The following is a 19104-nucleotide window of genomic DNA, read 5'->3' as shown; positions in this document are numbered from 1 at the left end:
TATAGCCCTAGTTAAAATCATACACAAAAGAACCCAATCTCGTAAAAGGCAAAGCACATTCCCTGTTCTCTGTCTTGGGTAGCCAGGAAAGAACAAGGGAGGACAGGTATGATCTAGTTGGCGAGTTGGTTCTGGTTTTACATGTTTTCTGGCAGGACTGTACATTTGGTGACAGAAGACTGTGCACTGTCATGCAGAATCACGGAACCCCTGGGGCGGGAAGGGACTTCAGGAGGTCTCTAGTCCAACTCCTTGCTCAGAGCAGTGTCACCCCTGAGCACAGATGGGGTTGCTCAGGTCTCTGTCCAGTTGGGTCTTCAAAACCTGCAAGGATGGAGGGCACACAGCTTCTTTGGGCAAAGCTTTCCTAATGCTTAATTATTCTCATAGTGAAAATTATTTTCCGTGTATCCTCCCCTTTTTCAATTTATGACCTTTGTCTCTCATTATCTTACCATGCACATCAGTGAAGAGCCTGGCTCCATCTTCTCACTGACCTCCTCTTAGGTACTGGAAGGCTGCTGTTTGGTCCCCAGCTAACATCTTAGACATGTCTTTGAAATACTTCATTAAAATCTACATCCTTACAAATTTATATTCTCCTATGTCAAGAAAAAAAGTCTCAGCACTCCCAGTTTCCTTTTGCACAGTAGGTCCTGAGATCTGATGCAAAAAAATAAAATAGTGCTGTAAAGCTTTCCTGAGATTTTTCTGATAGCATGGATACAGAATTTAATTTGATATTTCAGAGGATATTTAGGAAAAAAAAAGGGCTTGCGATTTCTAAACAGAAAAAAACATGACTTTTACAATCAGTCCTAAAGCAACAATTTAGTGTAAAAGAAACTGAAACTGGTGACAGGGAGTATCTCTGCAACGAAATGTTTCCCATTTCTTAAGTGCTTCCTGGTGCCCAGACACCACATTTCTCTTGCCTGTCACAGACTCTGTCGTCACAAGTAACTTCCTGAGCAACCACCTTCGCTTTCCAGAACCAGAAATATAATCCTAGCTGCATGACTCCAAGCCCTCCCCGTCTCACTGATATACTGGTGTATCAGCAAGGACAACAAAATTATGGTAGGCTGGTTTTCTAACTGCTGGTTTGGAGATTTGTGTGAAATAATAAACAACTTACTTAAAACTTCTGTTTACTTTGGGAATGCTCCAGCTCTAAGAACATGCTTAGAAAGAGGTATCTTAACGTGACTGGTGTATATATATCATAGGTACAAAAAGTCATGAAATGGAGGTTCCCTGTAGTTACTTCTCACTCGTTACAAAATGTTATGTTACTGGTTAGTTTTTGAGGTTGGCCTGAAGCTTGCGCTCTGTGAATACGTCTGTGCGGGCAGGGAGCCTTTGACTCCAGGCATGGGGTTCACCTTGCAGATGGAAACACCTGTATGTAGGTGCCTACAATGTAGAAATCTCCAAGTTAGTGGGTATCTAAGCTCCCGTTGTGGTCAAGGGTACGCAGTCCAAGGCATGGGGAGCCTCTAATGTGATACAGCTCGTGCCGGAGCTGGCACCTACCCTTGGCCAGCTGCGTCGCTCTCCGGGCACACACCACTGCCTGTGTTGAGCAGCTCCCCCCTGGCTTCAGAGGTTGCTTAGACACGTAGCTTATATGTAGACCACTGCATTTAGATGTCTTACCCTGGAAGTAGTATCCAGTCCCTTCTCTGAGCAGGCATGTTGTCCTGGTTTCGGCTGGGATAGGGTTAAATTTCTTCCTAGTGCTGTGTTTTGGATTTAGTATGAGGAGAATGTTGATAACACACCGATGTTTTCAGTTGTTGCTAAGTGCCCTCCTAGTCCAAGGACAGCTCCCGTGCCTACTGACTGAGCTAGGTACACAAGATGGGAGGGAACATAATCAGGACAGCCAGCCCAGCTGGCTAATGGGGTATTCCATACCATGTGACGTCATGCTCAGTATATGAAGGGTAGGCGTGATCCAGGAAGTACCGATCGCTACTTGGTTATCGGTCAGCGCGGGTGGTGAGCAATTGCATTGTGCATCACTAATTTTGTATATTTTATCATTATCATTATTATTTTCCTTTTTTTTCCCTGTTCTATTAAACTGTCTTTATCTCAACCCACGAGTTTTTTCTCACTCTTACCCTTCCGATTCTCTCCCCGTCCCGCTGGGGGTGGGGGGAGTGAGTGAGCGGCTGCGTGGTATTTGGCTGCCTGCCAGGTTAAACCACGACAGTCCTTTTTGGCGCCCAACGTGGGGCTCGAAGGGTTGAGATAACGACACATCTGACCCGAACGGGTTAAAACAAATTTGTTGTAAGCATTCATTATATCAATTTAGTACTCGATGTTCACAATGTTGATTTATTTGCTCTCAGAGTTTTTGGATCTGTTCTTGCAGTTGTGGTATATAGCACCTTACTGGCTGTCTATACTGCTGATTATCAGTTTGTATGTGGGGTTGGTCATCTCTGGGAAATGGATTAAGGTCATTGCTTTGCTATACTGTGTGACCTGGCTTTATGTTATGATAAAATTATTGGTCACGAGCCTGTACTCAGCACTGCCATCATTCCTGTTCTTCAGGAGCTATCTTTTGGAAACTATTAATAATTACACTTTTTACGTCTTCACCTCAGAGGATGAATTTAGGGGGGAGACAGGATGGGACACTTTCTCCCACTTGTTCACCTTCCCCTCCATATCTTCAGAAACTCCTTTTTCTTCTGTCCTCTTCATGAAGACGTCTACAATATTCCCTGAGAATTTTGAATATCCTTGGGATGTTCAAACGAGCATGTTCATATTGCTATGTCTTCTGAATGTGGTTCAGGCCTTGTTTAGAGTTAAACAACTATTCAGGAATACTGTCCAGAGATCAACCCCAGCAACAGATACAGTGACTACTCAAACCCCCACGACAGGCACTGTAGCTCCTTCAACCCGCACGGCAACCACTGTGGCTACTCAAACCCCTGCGACAGGCACCGTGGCTACTTCAACCCCCACAACAACCACTATGGCTACTCAGACCCCGGCAACAGTCACTACAGTTACCCCAACCCCCGCAACAGGCACTGCAGCCACTCAAACCCCGGCAACAGTCACTACAAATACTCCAACCCCCGCGACAGGCACTGCAGCTACCCAAACCCTCACGACGGGTACTACAGCTGAACCAGAGGACCAACCGTCGCTGGTATCTGTCGCCCCTGTACAGAAGAAGAAATCTTTGAAGCGGAAGTCAGGTCGTGTAGAAAAGGATGATGGAAAACCAGGGCCATCACGAGGAGGGGAGGAGGAAGAGGAAGAAGCACCAACGGTGGATGAGGTGGTTAGCAGACTTCGGGATTTCGAAGAAACTATCTCCTCCTCCCTTGTCTCGGCTGTAGAGAAACTATCCCGAGAGGTCCAGCAACTCAAAGAGGATATGTCTTATTCTCCACCTGTACGGACCAGTATCTCAGCCATTAGGAGTCAGCGTTTTTCTCCTCAAGAGAGAGGATATAGAAAGTACACACCACGGGGCACCCTGTGGTTTTACCTGCGTGACCACGGAGAGGACATGAGGCAGTGGGATGGAAAACCTACCTTCATCCTAGAGGCACGTGTACGTGAGTTGCAAGGAAAAACAATCACACAAGGGGGTTCTCCCAGGAAAAATGCTGCTCCAGTTGTCAGGAAAAACCTGTCTCACGACGGTCCAGTTTCCAGTGAACAGTTCCCCAGACAGAGTAGAAGGGCTGATCTTACTTTGGATTGTAATTGCAATGAAGAAATTCTTGACTCACGTTTGCAAGAAGTGAGAGATGGATACTATGACCAGAACTAGAGGGGCCCTGCCTCCAGCCAGGTGGAGGAAAGGGACAACCGGGTTTACTGGACTGTGTGGATTCGATGGCCTGGCACATCAGACCCACAGGAGTATAAGGCTCTCGTAGACACCGGTGCACAGTGCACCCTGATGCCATCAGGCTATAAAGGGGCAGAACCCATTTGTATTTCTGGAGTGACAGGGGGATCCCAAGAGTTAACTGTATTGGAGGCCGAAGTGAGCCTGACCGGGAATGAGTGGCAGAAGCACCCCATTGTGACTGGCCCAGAGGCTCCGTGCATCCTTGGCATAGACTACCTCAGGAGAGGGTATTTTAAGGACCCAAAAGGGTACCGGTGGGCTTTTGGTATAGCTGCCCTGGAGACGGAGGAAATTAAACGGCTGTCCACCTTGCCCGGTCTCTCACAGGATCCTTCTGTTGTGGGGTTGCTGAGGGTTGAAGAACAACAGGTACCAATCGCTACTACAACAGTGCACCGGCGGCAATACCACACCAACCGAGACTCTCTGATCCCCATCCATGAGCTGATTCGTCGACTGGAGAGCCAAGGAGTGATCAGCAAGACTCGCTCACCCTTCAACAGTCCCATATGGCCAGTGCGAAAGTCTAATGGAGAGTGGAGACTAACAGTAGACTACCGTGGCCTGAACGAAGTCACGCCGCCACTGAGTGCTGCCGTGCCGGACATGCTAGAACTTCAATACGAACTGGAGTCAAAGGCAGCCAAGTGGTACGCCACAATTGACATTGCTAATGCCTTCTTCTCCATCCCTTTGGCGGCAGAGTGCAGGCCACAGTTTGCTTTCACTTGGAGGGGCGTCCAGTACACCTGGAACCGACTGCCCCAGGGGTGGAAACACAGCCCTACCATTTGCCATGGACTGATCCACACCGCACTGGAACAGGGTGAGGCTCCAGAACACCTGCAGTACATTGACGACATCATCGTATGGGGCAACACAGCAGAAGAAGTTTTTGAGAAAGGGAAGAAAATAATTCAAATCCTTCTGAAATCTGGTTTTGCCATAAAACAAAGTAAGGTCAAGGGACCTGCACAGGAGATCCAGTTTTTAGGAATAAAATGGCAAGATGGACGTCGTCAGATCCCAACAGATGTGATCAATAAAATAACAGCCATGTCTCCACCAACTAACAAAAAGGAAACACAAGCTTTCTTAGGCGTTGTGGGTTTTTGGAGAATGCATATTCCAAATTACAGTCAGATCGTAAGCCCTCTCTATCAAGTGACCAGGAAGAAGAACGACTTCAAATGGGGCCCTGAGCAACAACAAGCCTTTGAACAAATTAAACAGGAGATAGTTCATGCAGTAGCCCTTGGGCCAGTCCGGGCAGGACAAGATGTAAAGAATGTGCTCTACACCGCAGCCGGGGAGAATGGCCCTACCTGGAGCCTCTGGCAGAAAGCACCAGGGGAGACTCGAGGTCGACCCTTAGGGTTCTGGAGTCGGGGATACAGAGGATCCGAGGCCCGCTACACTCCAACTGAGAAGGAGATATTGGCAGCATATGAAGGGGTTCAAGCTGCTTTGGAAGTGGTTGGCACTGAAGCACAGCTCCTCCTGGCACCCCGACTGCCGGTGCTGGGCTGGATGTTCAAAGGGAGGGTCCCCTCTACACATCATGCAACCGATGCTACGTGGAGTAAGTGGGTCGCACTGATCACACAACGGGCCCGAATAGGAAACCCCAGTCGCCCAGGAATCTTGGAGGTGATCACGAACTGGCCAGAAGGCAAAGATTTTGACATATCCACAGAGGAGGAGGTGATACGTGCTGAAGAAGCCCCACTGTATAATAAACTACCAGAAAACGAGAAGCAATATGCTCTGTTCACTGATGGGTCCTGTCGCCTTGTGGGAAAACATCGGAGATGGAAAGCTGCTGTATGGAGTCCCATACGCCAAGTTGCAGAAACTGCTGAAGGAGAAGGTGAATCGAGCCAGTTTGCAGAGGTGAAAGCCATCCAGCTGGCCTTGGACATTGCTGAACGAGAAAAATGGCCAGTACTTTATCTCTATACTGACTCATGGATGGTGGCAAATGCCCTGTGGGGGTGGTTGCAGCAGTGGAAGCAGAGCAACTGGCAGCGCAGAGGTAAACCCATCTGGGCTGCCGCATTGTGGCAAGATATTGCTGCCCGGGTAGAGAACCTGACTGTAAAAGTACGTCATGTAGATGCTCACGTACCCAAGAGTCGGGCTACTGAGGAACATCAAAATAACGAGCAGGTGGACCAGGCTGCAAAGATTGAAGTGGCTCAGGTGGATTTGGACTGGCAACATAAGGGTGAACTATTTATAGCTCGGTGGGCCCATGACACGTCAGGCCATCAAGGAAGAGATGCAACATATAGATGGGCTCGTGATCGAGGGGTGGACTTGACCATGGACGCTATTGCACAGGTTATCCACGAATGTGAAACGTGCGCTGCAATCAAGCAAGCCAAGCGAGTAAAGCCTCTTTGGTATGGGGGACGATGGTTGAAATATAAATATGGGGAGGCCTGGCAGATTGATTATATCACGCTCCCACAAACCCGACACGGTAAGCGCTATGTGCTCACCATGGTGGAAGCAACCACCGGATGGCTGGAAACATACCCTGTGCCTCATGCCACTGCCCGGAACACCATCCTGGGCCTTGAAAAGCAAGTCCTATGGCGACATGGCACCCCAGAAAGAATTGAGTCAGACAACGGGACTCACTTCCGAAACGCCCTCATAGACACCTGGGCCAAAGAGCACGGCATTGAGTGGGTCTATCACATCCCCTACCATGCACCAGCCTCCGGGAAAATCGAACGATACAATGGACTGCTAAAAACTACGCTGAGGGCAATGGGTGGTGGGACATTCAAACATTGGGACACACATTTAGCAAAGGCCACCTGGTTAGTCAATACCAGGGGATCTGCCAATCGAGCTGGCCCTGCCCAATCAAGACTCTTACGTACTGTAGATGGAGATAAAGTCCCTGTCGTGCATATGAGAAATATGCTGGGGAAGACAGTCTGGGTTACTCCTGCCTCTGGCAAGGGAAAACCCATCCGTGGGATTGCTTTTGCTCAAGGACCTGGGTACACTTGGTGGGTGATGCGAAAGGATGGGGAGGTCCGGTGTGTACCTCAAGGGGATTTGATTTTGAGTGAAAATAGCCAGTGAACTGAATTTTGATGTCAACTGTTACATGATATTGTATGTCATTATTTCTATGATATAGCAGTGGTATAGCAGTGAAAATCACCCAGATTAGTGAAGAATGAACTAACTCCAATGAAACCGAGCGAAGTGCAACGATGATAGAACTGGACGAGCGCAGCAGTACCGAAATGAGAACTGGCTTCAGGATGCAACGGCCCAACACCGCACACCATCTCTTCGGCCCTGAAAGACTGTTATAACAGATGGAGCCCAAAGTCATGGACTAAATGAACTCAGTGGACGTTTTAGAGGGATAGTCCATAGACCGAGGGAATGATATCTGTGCGTGCATATATATATATGTGTGTATATATAAAGAAAGATAGTGGTGGTTAATTGAAATGTATTAAAAAAGATGTGAGACCTAAGCACGACGTAAATGGTATGGAATAAGGGGTGGATACTGTCCTGGTTTCGGCTGGGATAGGGTTAAATTTCTTCCTAGTGCTGTGTTTTGGATTTAGTACGAGGAGAATGTTGATAACACACTGATGTTTTCAGTTGTTGCTAAGTGCCCTCCTAGTCCAAGGACAGCTCCCGTGCCTACTGACTGAGCTAGGTACACAAGATGGGAGGGAACATAATCAGGACAGCCAGCCCAGCTGGCTAATGGGGTATTCCATACCATGTGACATCATGCTCAGTATATGAAGGGTAGGCGTGATCCAGGAAGTACCGATCGCTACTTGGTTATCGGTCAGCGCGGGTGGTGAGCAATTGCATTGTGCATCACTAATTTTGTATATTTTATCATTATCATTATTATTTTCCTTTTTTTTCCCTGTTCTATTAAACTGTCTTTATCTCAACCCACGAGTTTTTTCTCACTCTTACCCTTCCGATTCTCTCCCCGTCCCGCTGGGGGTGGGGGGAGTGAGTGAGCGGCTGCGTGGTATTTGGCTGCCTGCCAGGTTAAACCACGACACATGTCCTACAGGTTTAGCTGCATTTTATGTCACTGGGATAGCAAAAGGGGTAGTTGACTAAGAGAAGCCTGTGGCCAATATGGAAATAGGAAACAGTGGCCAGTTTGTTTTTCCGGTTGGATTCAAAGCCATGGGGCAAAATCCCAGAGGAATAATGAGCCATATCTAAAATTTAATTATTTGGTACCTCAAAGTGCAAGTTATAATTTTTTTATTTAACTCTGCTGAAGTCAATGGCAAGTTCTCCTTTAATGTGGAGTAACTGAGTGTCTATAGGACATTAGAGCCACTGCTTTAAGTAAGCAAAGTGCCATCATCGCAGTTAAAAACAGCAGAAGTGGTGTGTGCTCAGATCCTCTGAAAAACAGCCAATTAAGTGTGTTTGCTGCATGCTGAATGGGTGATGTATGTGGTAAGACTGGATAAATGTTGACTTCTTAATGGTGACTGCTGTTCTTTCAGTAAAAGACTTGTGAAGAAACCCATGAAAACCTGAGAGGACAGCTAATAGTATTAAGGTCACAAACTTTTGTAAAAAATGTCTTAGAAAATCATTCCCATCACAGTGGTCTAGCATCCTGTGATCAATGCTAAACTTAAGAAACCTATGTGCTGTTGCTACATCATCTTCGCAGAAGTTTGTGGGCTAGCTAGTCTTGATCTGTCTGGCTTGGTGGATAAGCTGTAGGATGCTTCCTGCAGCCAGACGGACACGCATATAGTTTGCACTCTTTCATAGCTTTGTCTCTACAGTACTGTTGTTCTGAATAAGAAGTATACAGTCAGTTGTTGTTACATTGGGCAGGTTATCTGTGAATTAAGCACAGCATAGGTGCAGTCACACTCTGCACAATAATACTACCAGCCAGGAACTGCCACACCTGCATTACGCTAGGATGACTTTGACCAGTTCGGATCAGCCCAACAATGTTTCTTTGCTTTCTGCCTCCCCCCCACCATCCTTGTCGCATGCTCTTATTCCCTAATTGTTCATGTATTGCATTATCCTTATTTTTATTTTATTTGTTTACCCTCTTCTCTTCACCATTACCCATACTGACGATACTTTGCCTGAAGAGAGGTTGCTGATCAGTGGTTAATTCTGTTACTGCCTCTCAGAACTTGGGCTTCAGGATAAAATTGGGAAGCATAAGGCTTTTGTTCACATAATGCAGATCCTTCTTAACCCTTCATCATGCCAAAACCTCTGCCGTTAGCAGAAGCGTGCTGCCAGGCTGGCTTTTGCTGGGTTTTTCAGACCTTTCCTTGGGAATACTTCCAGGATTAAAGCTGCTAACTTCTTGTCTCAACTTGGGTCATAAACTTGGCCAGGACTTTTATTTTCCCTGCTACCAGGAAGAACCAGAATGTGGATGGTTTTATGATGCATCTGGGTTTTTCAGTGATTTTGGTTCTTTTTTCTTCTGTCTGTTAGTGTCTTCCAAAATATTCTCCAGTGAGTCTTTTTCTCCACCTCAAATATTCCTCCATTTCTGCATCAGCTGCTATGAGTGCACTGTTCTCCTTTTATGAAGCTCATCGCTCTCTGCACGTAAGGTGCTGCCTCGCGCTTTGAAAGAAGAGGGAATAGCTTGTTTTTTCCCTCTCTGAGCCTCCGAGAGAGCTGCGTGAGCTCTCCTTGTGCCGGCTGCTCCACACAAGAGCAGGAGCGACAGAGAAGATGCCATTCATCCTTCTTCCCCAGGAGGCCCTACAATCTGTTTTTGTTCTCAATGTGCGGTGATCCTTCCCGTATTTAGTAAATCTCCCTCAGCTGGGATGTCTGTTCCACGGCGATAGAAGAGGCAGAATGCCCTGCTTTGGGATCACCTCCACTAACATCAGAGCCTGCTCCTCTGAAATTAATTTCTAAACCGGAGCAATACCATTGAAGAATTAATGTAAGATTAGAGTATTTATATTAGAATACCTTATAATGTGAAAGAAATACATGTTCTTAGGTTATAACTAGAAGCTCTTTTTAGCTATTCTGTTAATTAAAGGGGTTTTTTGCCTAATGCTAATGAAGAGACTGGGTTTCATGCCGATGGGATGAGAGCCTTCTGAACTCCCAAGTGCTTTTTAACTCTAGTGTAAACAGTAGCATGCAGCCCACACTTCACACCAGTGCTTGTTTGGGACTTCGCGTGGATTACGGAGCCTGACCATCGAGGTGCTTAGCATCTGTCTAAAAAATCAACCATCCCATAGCAGCGACTTCGATAACCCATTAATTTCAGTACATTATGCTCAAAAGGACATTGTTTAATCTGGGGAAGTAGTATGAAGTTTCCTTTCAGGAGGAGCTAACGTCATGACTAGTGGGCTGGTGTTGTTGTAAGGATTGTTTGAAATGTAATCTAAAGTGTTGGTACGTGTCTACGTGTTTATATAGACAGTCACAAGATATGTTGGCAAATACACACTATGCATTTACTATGATTTTTCTTTCATTGACAACTGCAGCTTATGGCCACATTCCCACGTAAATTTTTATACACACACATGCACACACTGATATAGATATAGGTATAGAGATAGATATAATTTATAAGGATTTTCATTAATTTGGAATGTTTTGTGTAAAACGTCTTCTCACTGGCACGCCAGCGTATTCTGCTTGGCTAGCCTTTAAGCACTGAGGCTGTCTGTGACAGCAGTTTGAGTAATCGATGATGGGAGTCCGTTGAAATGAAGCCAATAAGCCTATGATGAGTTTGCTTTGTCAAACAGGGTAACAGGAGTTATTACTTAATTCTTTGCTGAGTATTTCCCGCAGTGGGTAGCTGTGGAGTTTAACACAGCCACACAAGCACGAGCATGGGCGACGCGAGGGGGTCATTTACACCAATGAGAACGAATGCATGTCTGTTTTCAGAGTGGCTCAGGCATGCTCAGTATGTAGCTGACTTGACGCTCTTCTACTGAACAGTGAAGAAAGGAGAGACTGAAGGCCATCCCCAGTCTCATATTTTTATGAACTACTTTCTGTCTTTATTATGAGGTGACGACTCAGCCATTCCTGGTGTGATTGCACACTGTGTATTAGGCACTGAGAGCTCTGAAATGCTGCTATATTTAATCCATAAGTGTCAACATTTGAAAACCATTTCCTAAGATCATAGAATCATAGAATCATAGAATCATACAGGTTGGAAAAGACCTCTAAGATCATCGTGTCCAACCGTCAACCCAACACCACCATGCCCACTACACCATGTCCCTAAGGGCCTCATCTACACGTCTTTTAAATACCTCCAGGGATGGTGGCTCAACCACTTCCCTGGGCAGCCTGTTCCAAGGCCTGACCACTCTTTCAGTAAAGAAATTTTTCCTAATGTTCAAACTAAACCTCCCTTGGCGCAACTTGAGGCCATTTCCTCTTGTCCTATCGCTAGTTACTTGGGAGAAGAGACCAACACCCACCTCGCTACAGCCTCCTTTCAGGTAGTTGTAGAGCGCGATGAGGTCTCCCCTCAGCCTCCTCTTCTCCAGGCTAAACAACCCCAGTTCCCTCAGCCGCTCCTCATAAGACTTGTGCTCCAGGCCCTTCATCAGCTTCGTTGCCCTTCTCTGGACACGGTCCAGCACCTCCATGTCCTTCTTGTAGTGAGGGGCCCAAAACTGAACACAGTATTCGAGATGCGGCCTCACCAGTGCCGAGTACAGGGGCACGATCACCTCCCTACTCCTGCTGGCCACACTATTTCTGATACAGGCCAGGATGCCGTTGGCCTTCTTGGCCACCTGGGCACACTGCCGGCTCATGTTCAGCTGGCTGTCAACCAGCACCCCCAGGTCCTTTTCCTCTGGGCAGCTTTCCAGCCACTCTTCCCCAAGCCTGTAGCCTTGCCTGGGGTTGTTGTGGTCGAAGTGCAGGACCCGGCACTTGGCCTTGTTGAATCTCATACAGTTGGCCTCGGCCCATCGATCCAGCCTGTCCAGGTCCCTCTGCAGAGCCTTCCTACCCTCCAGCAGATCAACACTCCCGCCCAACTTGGTGTCGTCTGCAAACTTACTGAGGGAGCACTCGATCCCCTCGTCCAGATCGTTGATAAAGACATTGAACAGGACCGGCCCCAGTACTGAGCCCTGGGGAACACCGCTCGTGACCGGCCGCCAACTGGATTTAACTCCGTTCACCACAACTCTCTGGGCTCGGCCGTCCAGCCAGTTTTTCACCCAGCAAAGAGTGCACCTGTCTAGGCCGTGAGCCGCCAGCTTCTCTAGGAGAATGCTGTGGGAGACAGTGTCAAAGGCCTTACTGAAGTCCAAGTAGACCACATCCACTGCCTTTCCCTCATCCACTAGGCGGGTCACCTGGTCATAGAAGGAGATCAGGTTGGTCAAGCAGGACCTGCCTTCCATGAACCCGTGCTGGCTGGGCCTGATCCCCTGGTTGTCCCGGACATGGCTCGTGAGCACCCTCAAAACCAACCGCTCCATGATCTTCCCCGGCACCGAGGTCAGGCTGACCGGTCTGTAGTTCCCCGGATCCTCCCTCCGGCCCTTCTTGTAGATGGGCGCCACATTGGCGAGCCTCCAGTCGTCCGGGACCTCCCCAGTTAACCAGGACTGCTGGTAAATGATGGAGAGCGGCTCGGCAAGCTCCTCCGCCAGCTCCCTCAGTACCCTCGGGTGGATCCCATCCGGCCCCATAGACTTGTGAACGTCCAGGTGGCATAGCAGGTCATGAACTTCATCCTCTTGAATTATGGGGGGTTTATCCTGCTCGTCGTCCCCGTCTTCCAGCTCAGAGGGCTGAGTACCCTGAGGATAACCACTCTGACTACTAAAGACTGAGGCAAAGAAGGCGTTGAGTACCTCAGCCTTTTCCTCGTCCTTGGTGGCAACGTTCCCCCCCGCATCCAACAGAGGATGGAGATTCTCCTTGGCTCTCCTTTTGTCATTAACATACTTATAAAAGCATTTTTTGTTGTCTCTCACGACAGTGGCCAGGTTGAGTTCTAGCCGGGCTTTTGCCTTTCTAATTTCCTCTCTGCACGACCTAACGCGATCCCTGTACTCTTCCTGAGTTGCCTGACCCTTCCTCCACAAGTGATAAACTCTCCTTTTTTTCCTGAGTCCCAGCCAGAGCTCCCCGTTCAGCCAGGCCAAGATAATTTTTATAATTTTCCAACTGAAACAAATGTGCGTGACCTATGTATTTTTACTTATATCACTATTCTAGAGACATGACATCTTTTTCCCTGAAAGAAACATTTGTGCCACGACCGCTGCGCAGCATCCCCCAATCCTCTGTGTAGCTTTGTAACAGTGTCATCTGGACACGATCAGGTGGAAGAAATCTTAAGGTTTTCCAACCTCAGATTGGTTAAAAGGGTGATGCAGAGTCACGAACAGAAGGTCAAACAGAAGGTTGTAAACTGTGAATGCGGCAGGGATGGCTGCACTCTTAGTTATTAGTGCCTTGGAAACTAAATGTGTATCGGGCTGCTGTTAAAGGTTGTCTGCCAGCTGAAGAAGCCATTCAGTTGATAACACAAGAAGGTAACACTCGGAAAGATGTACCAACCAGAAGCAAATCAATCAGGCTAGCAAAAACAGATGCAGAAGTCAGGTAGTCACAAGGAGGAGCAGCAACAGACTGGCGGAAGTTTCTCGCCCAGTCTGCATAAGGGAAGCTGCGGATGTCGTACAAAGACACCCTGTTCTCATTTCCCTGCATTTGCTTCGTACTCCTGTTTATTGCACATCAAACACATTTACATATCCAGGGATGAAATGGAAATGATTGATGCAAAGGAGGTATTTTTGTTAATTGTTGTTGCTCTGAGTCATGCCTGACTGGGACTGCTGGAGATGGGTGAGGAAAGACAGAACTATTATTAGAGGTATAAATAATTGTCAAGAGCAACTTTTAAACCCATCTGTTACCACATATCAACATCCAAAATTATCCAAAGAGGGGAGGGGCAGCAATACAATTACTAAGCCAACGCCGCGTCTCTGTCGGTGTAGATGTTGGCAACTGCCTCTGAATCTTTGTCCATTGTTTTTCATTTCTGCTCCTTTGGAGCTTAAATCATTTTCTGCCACAACCCTACCAGTGCCTGTCGGATGTTGCAGCAAGTGTCTTACGCTCAGAGCTGATGGGTATTTGAGAGTTGGGCTGCTTTATCTGCACAACACTAGCGAAATGTGTCCACTTTTTGTCCTGTTAGTGGGAAAGCAATTCTTAATGTGCTCTCGTACATGCAAGGTAGAGCCAAGGTGAGATGAGCATGGAATTTGAGAAGGGAAAGCTGTGCTTGAAGTGCTTAAAGACAGTGCTTTTCACAGTGGAACTATACTGCAGAGCACACAGGAGGATTTCTGGTACTTCCTGCTCTGCAGGAGCAGAAGAGGGATTTTAGAAATATCTGTCTATGAATGGTTGCATGATCCTTGGGTTCACTGTTGATGTGGGCTGTGTAAGTGAGTGAAGTGGATCAAAACAGCTGAAGTGCCGTTTGGTCATGTGTGAGCAGCAGAGAAAACCCAAGCTCCAAATGATTTTGGAAATACTGTCCTTCAGAGTATCGTCTGATGCTAACACAAATCATGGCTTCCAATGCAAGTGATAATGAAAATACATCCATGGCACTCCCCGGTTTATATCCTTCTACCTGTAACCCTTCTGCTGTGAAATAATTCTTGAAACAGCTGTTTCCATTAGATAGTAGTTCTATGACTACTTCATAAGAAATGACCCTGCAGCAGAACAAAGTCCGTAGTTTGGCCTCATAACCTTATTCCAGAAAATATATTATAGATCCTGTAGGTGGAGAACTCAGAATGAATACGGACGAAGCATTCAGCCCTGTTTCCTTTTGCTTTGTCTGCACTGGGGAATCTATCTGCCTTTCTAGGAATATGTGGAGAAATACCTATTTTTATGACAAACCTGAGGTTTATGGAGAAGTTACAGGGAATCTTTAGTGGCGAGATTGTTACCAATTTCGAGGTTTTTCATTTAATTGGAGATAGCTTTTGTATGAGATGGCCCTCACAAAGTGTTGGTTTGTTTACAGGGTAACTTGTCTTCAGCAAGCTTGCCTCCTGCTTACTTGCTTCATCCTTCTCTAGGCTCAAGAAAGAGTACCGAGATCAGACTTTTCTTAAGAAATCTTGGGACTCATGATTTATTAATGTATTGTTTGCAGTCAGATGAGTCATGCAAACTCACGAGCCTATTTTTGTACCAGACCGTGTGTTAATTTTAGTCGTGAATCTTCTGCTGGTTATTCTAGCTGACAGAAATCATAAGTATATTGGTTTCGCTTTGTCTTTATGATATCACCCTGCAATTCAGGTGAGTTGTTATTGAATAAAACATTTCTCAGTAAAAAACCTCAGTCTGTGAAAGCCTGCTTGAAGCATACTCAATTGCAGTCCATTTCAGATTGCCATAAATAGATGTACAAACTGAATTCAATAGCTAAAAGATGAATTGACAGTGTGAGTTCTGCAGTTATTTGCTCTATTTCAAATCAATATTTCTTGGTGTCTCTTTTGTATTCTTGACAGGTGAGGTTGAATAATGATAATCTTTATATCAACAAATGCTTTTGTAGTGCACGATTATAACTAATTTCAATCAAGCACTTGTCTAAAATGAAGTCATATGAATGGATTTTGGGTCTCTTATTATCTTCACTCCAACTCATTTAATAACAGGGTTCTTCTTAAGTAGGTGGCTCATGCCAGTCTTCCACGTGGTGTTATTTTTAGCACTTGCAGGATCCACATGAAATCGCTCATGCTTCTCTTATGTTCTGACCAAGCACTGTATGGATTATCACCTTGTGCGTCTTGTGAGACACGCATGTCTCAGTTGGGAAGAGAAGTGGCAAGATTACATAAATCTCTTTTCCCATTGTTTCTGATATTGCCAAGGGTTAGCATTTCAAAGTAGGGGGGAGTACACTCCAGTTAACTGGCTTCTACATAGAGTAACTACCACTGACCACATAGGTCAAAGTAATTCCGTTTCTCTGATAGCTGCTTATTTCTTTTCATCTCTCTCTTTCTCCCAATTTACCCTGTATTTTATTCACAGTATTTATGAAGCTTTAAGCTTTTTACTGTCTCAGAAGTAGTCACTTAAAGTGCCTACATTACACCAGAAAAAGTGAAGGGGTGGTGGCGGTGGCTGGTAATCATTTTATTGGAGAATAAAAAAGTGAAATCCACTGAATCTTAAAACTGTGTTTAATGATATGTTTCAGGAACTTCTATTACATCACGATGCTGAGGGATCCGGTGTCACGGTACTTGAGTGAATGGAAGCATGTCCAGAGGGGTGCGACATGGAAAACTTCCCTTCATATGTGCGATGGAAGAAGCCCAACACCAGACGAGCTGCCTACCTGTTACGAAGGAGACGACTGGTCTGGAGTCAGTTTACAGGAATTCATGGATTGTAGCTACAACTTGGCCAACAACCGCCAGGTGCGCATGCTGGCAGACCTCAGCCTGGTGGGATGCTACAACTTGACTTTTATGAATGAGAGTGAAAGAAATATGATTCTTCTCCAAAGCGCCAAGAACAATCTGAAAAATATGGCCTTCTTCGGGCTCACAGAATTTCAGAGGAAAACGCAGTATCTCTTTGAGAGGACATTCAACCTGAAATTCATTTCCCCCTTCACCCAATTCAACGTTACACGGGCCTCCAATGTGGACATTGGTGAGGATGTGCGGCAACGGATAGAGGAGCTGAATTTCTTGGACGTGCAGCTGTACGAATACGCGAAGGACCTGTTCCTGCAGCGCTTCCAGTACTCCAAGCAAGAGGAGCATCAGAAGAACCGGCTAAAGAGGCGAGAGGAGCGGCGGCTGCTGCGGGAGCAGAGGGCTCACCAGTGGCCAAGGGAAGAGGCAGCAGAAATATCCGTTACTGAAGATTATAATAGTCAGGTCGCAAGGTGGTGATGCTCCTCCATCTTGACTAACCGATGAGAGGATCAGAGAGTTTGTGCAACTTGGCTACCTGGGAATTAGCCAAGGAAGGCCTACCGCTTTGGTAAATGAGGCCGTGTCTGACAACTACCCCTCCTTGTCTCAGTTTTTCTTGGTTTCTGCCAGTGAGGAGAATGTATTTTTTTCTCAATAGGCATTGATTAGTGTTACTAAATGGCAGTAGAATAGATTCCTGTCCAAAAAGACTTCCTTCAAAGCCCTAAGCTATGAGGATGGGTTGAAGAGAGAGCTATATCCTTTGCATTAACAGATGTACCCTATACAATCTGAGCTACCAAAACTTGTGCAGACATGAATGAAAAATTGGGAAAAAATACCTGGTTTGGTTCCTCTGTGACATGAGAGCTGGTTTATTTCATATTGTCCTTTGAAACTGTAGTGCGTAGCTTTCTAGTGAATGAAATGGAGGAGAGCGCATTGCCCTTCAAACTTCGACATGTTGTGTTTTGATTAAGGGAAGAATTTGCTGAGGTGATTAAAAAAGACCTAGGAAATGTGGGATTAGGGCATCACTTGTTCTGTTCTGTTAGCCAGCAATCAGAGATGATTTATAAGTGAAGTGATGGAGGGGTTAGCTTATTTCTCCGCGGATGTTGAGAGTACGGAACCCGGCCAGGTAGCAGCCATCTTTCTGAGTGCGTGTGGCAAAGGGAAAGCCTTGAGAAAGGAGGTCCACGCGGCAGCTGGGCAGAGATTATCTGGCTGGAGGCAATGAAATCAGCCTTCGCATTCACAAAAGGTGAAGAGGGGCCAAGCAAACAACAGGGAAGAGGAAAGAGAGAGAAGGAAGAGCTTAAATATGAGTGTGACTTTCCAGATTTGCTGTAAAAGCCTGGAGATCTATTGTCTGTGAAGGTAGGCAGGATGTTGTCTGTTAAAATACATTGATGCCAAGTGAATACAATTTAAATTGGTTTTTTCTCTAACTATGGTAGTGACTAGAAAAAAAATCAGCTTTCATTTTTATAGGATACATAATGGATATGTGGAAAGTCTTGATATTTATTACTCGGTATGAAGATTCTTTGTAAATTTATTGTTTTCATGATGAGAGAGCTGTATCTGTTTTTCTTCCTTGTCTAGAAAAAGATTCAATGGGTTCTTCCTCCACGTGTTACATTCTTGTGGCTAAACCGCAGAGGGTCCTGTGCACCATAGATCTTTTGAGAGAGTTGTTTTCCTTCTTCTTCTAGCATAAATGTAAAGCATTAGGAGGAAATTTCTCTAAGTGCCTCAACGTGGCTGCTAAATCAAGATGCTGAAAGTATATTATTGCATGCATGAATGGCTTTTACCTTACAGATTTGCTAATTAGAAATACCAGAGTACCTGATGTGGATGCACATTTCTCATTTATTTTCAAAATTCAAGGTTTTTATCCAGTCAGTAAAAAAAAAAAAAGTGTTGCAGAAAAAAGAGGCTGAATTTGAAAATTTGTCCCTTCATTTCCAAGGTTTTTTTTTCAGTGCATGCTGTATCTTCTTTTCTTCCAACGATGCTATTGCTACTTATCTTTGCACAGTATCAAAAATATGATCTAATGATCCTGTTGAGAGTTAATGCATACAATAATACATTAAACATGGAATATCATAATGGCTATTAAGAAGTGAAGAGGGCTACCGGGATGATGCCTCGTTATCAATGTAGTTTATTAGTAATATGCTGCTTTTCACCTGATTGTCAATGTGCTACTTTTGGGGTGAATAGCGGTGGGTTTTGGTCCTGAATACATGTTCACTGGTGGATCACGTGCATCTCCTCCCACCTCCACGTTCAGAATGGAAAATGCGGGACTGCAGATCGTTATTCTCCTGCCTGAGCGGGGGATGTCTGCCTTAGAGAAGAGCGAGGAGCTCTCTAGACTCCCTCGATGGTACTGTGTGGATCCCCATCGCCTGGAAGAGGAGCTCAGACACCTCGCTCATGTATGGACACCTGCCTTCAGAGATTTAAATTGGAATGTTTACAGTCTAGGACTGACGCTCGCCCTGGGTGTCCTGGCTGCAGGACGGCGAGGCCATGAAGAGCTAAGCCTGACGGGTATTACTGCACGTTTAGCGCAGTGCCGGTAATTCGCAGTGATCTGACGTCTTACCCGCTGGCGCTGGGGCTTCGGGCTGGGCTGGCCCTGGCCCTGCGGAGGGAAGG

At 46.0% G+C, this 19104-nt stretch overlaps 1 protein-coding gene across 1 annotated transcript in view; it reads left to right on the top strand.

Annotated features, from left to right (window-relative positions):
* Positions 1–16905, top strand: part of HS6ST3 (heparan sulfate 6-O-sulfotransferase 3) — a 327937-nt gene extending 311032 nt beyond the window's left edge. Inside the window, exon 2 of the mRNA XM_075138296.1 lies at positions 16200–16905. Within this exon, the coding sequence (XP_074994397.1) occupies positions 16200–16905 (706 nt within the window). The remainder of the gene's footprint in view (positions 1–16199) is intronic.
* The last annotated feature ends 2199 nt before the right edge of the window (positions 16906–19104 follow it).

Source organism: Calonectris borealis, chromosome 1 (genome assembly GCF_964195595.1).
Source record: "Calonectris borealis chromosome 1, bCalBor7.hap1.2, whole genome shotgun sequence".
NCBI lineage: Eukaryota > Metazoa > Chordata > Aves > Procellariiformes > Procellariidae > Calonectris > Calonectris borealis.
Note: the sequence above shows the minus strand (reverse complement) of the source record. Positions and strands in the feature narration are given on the sequence as shown.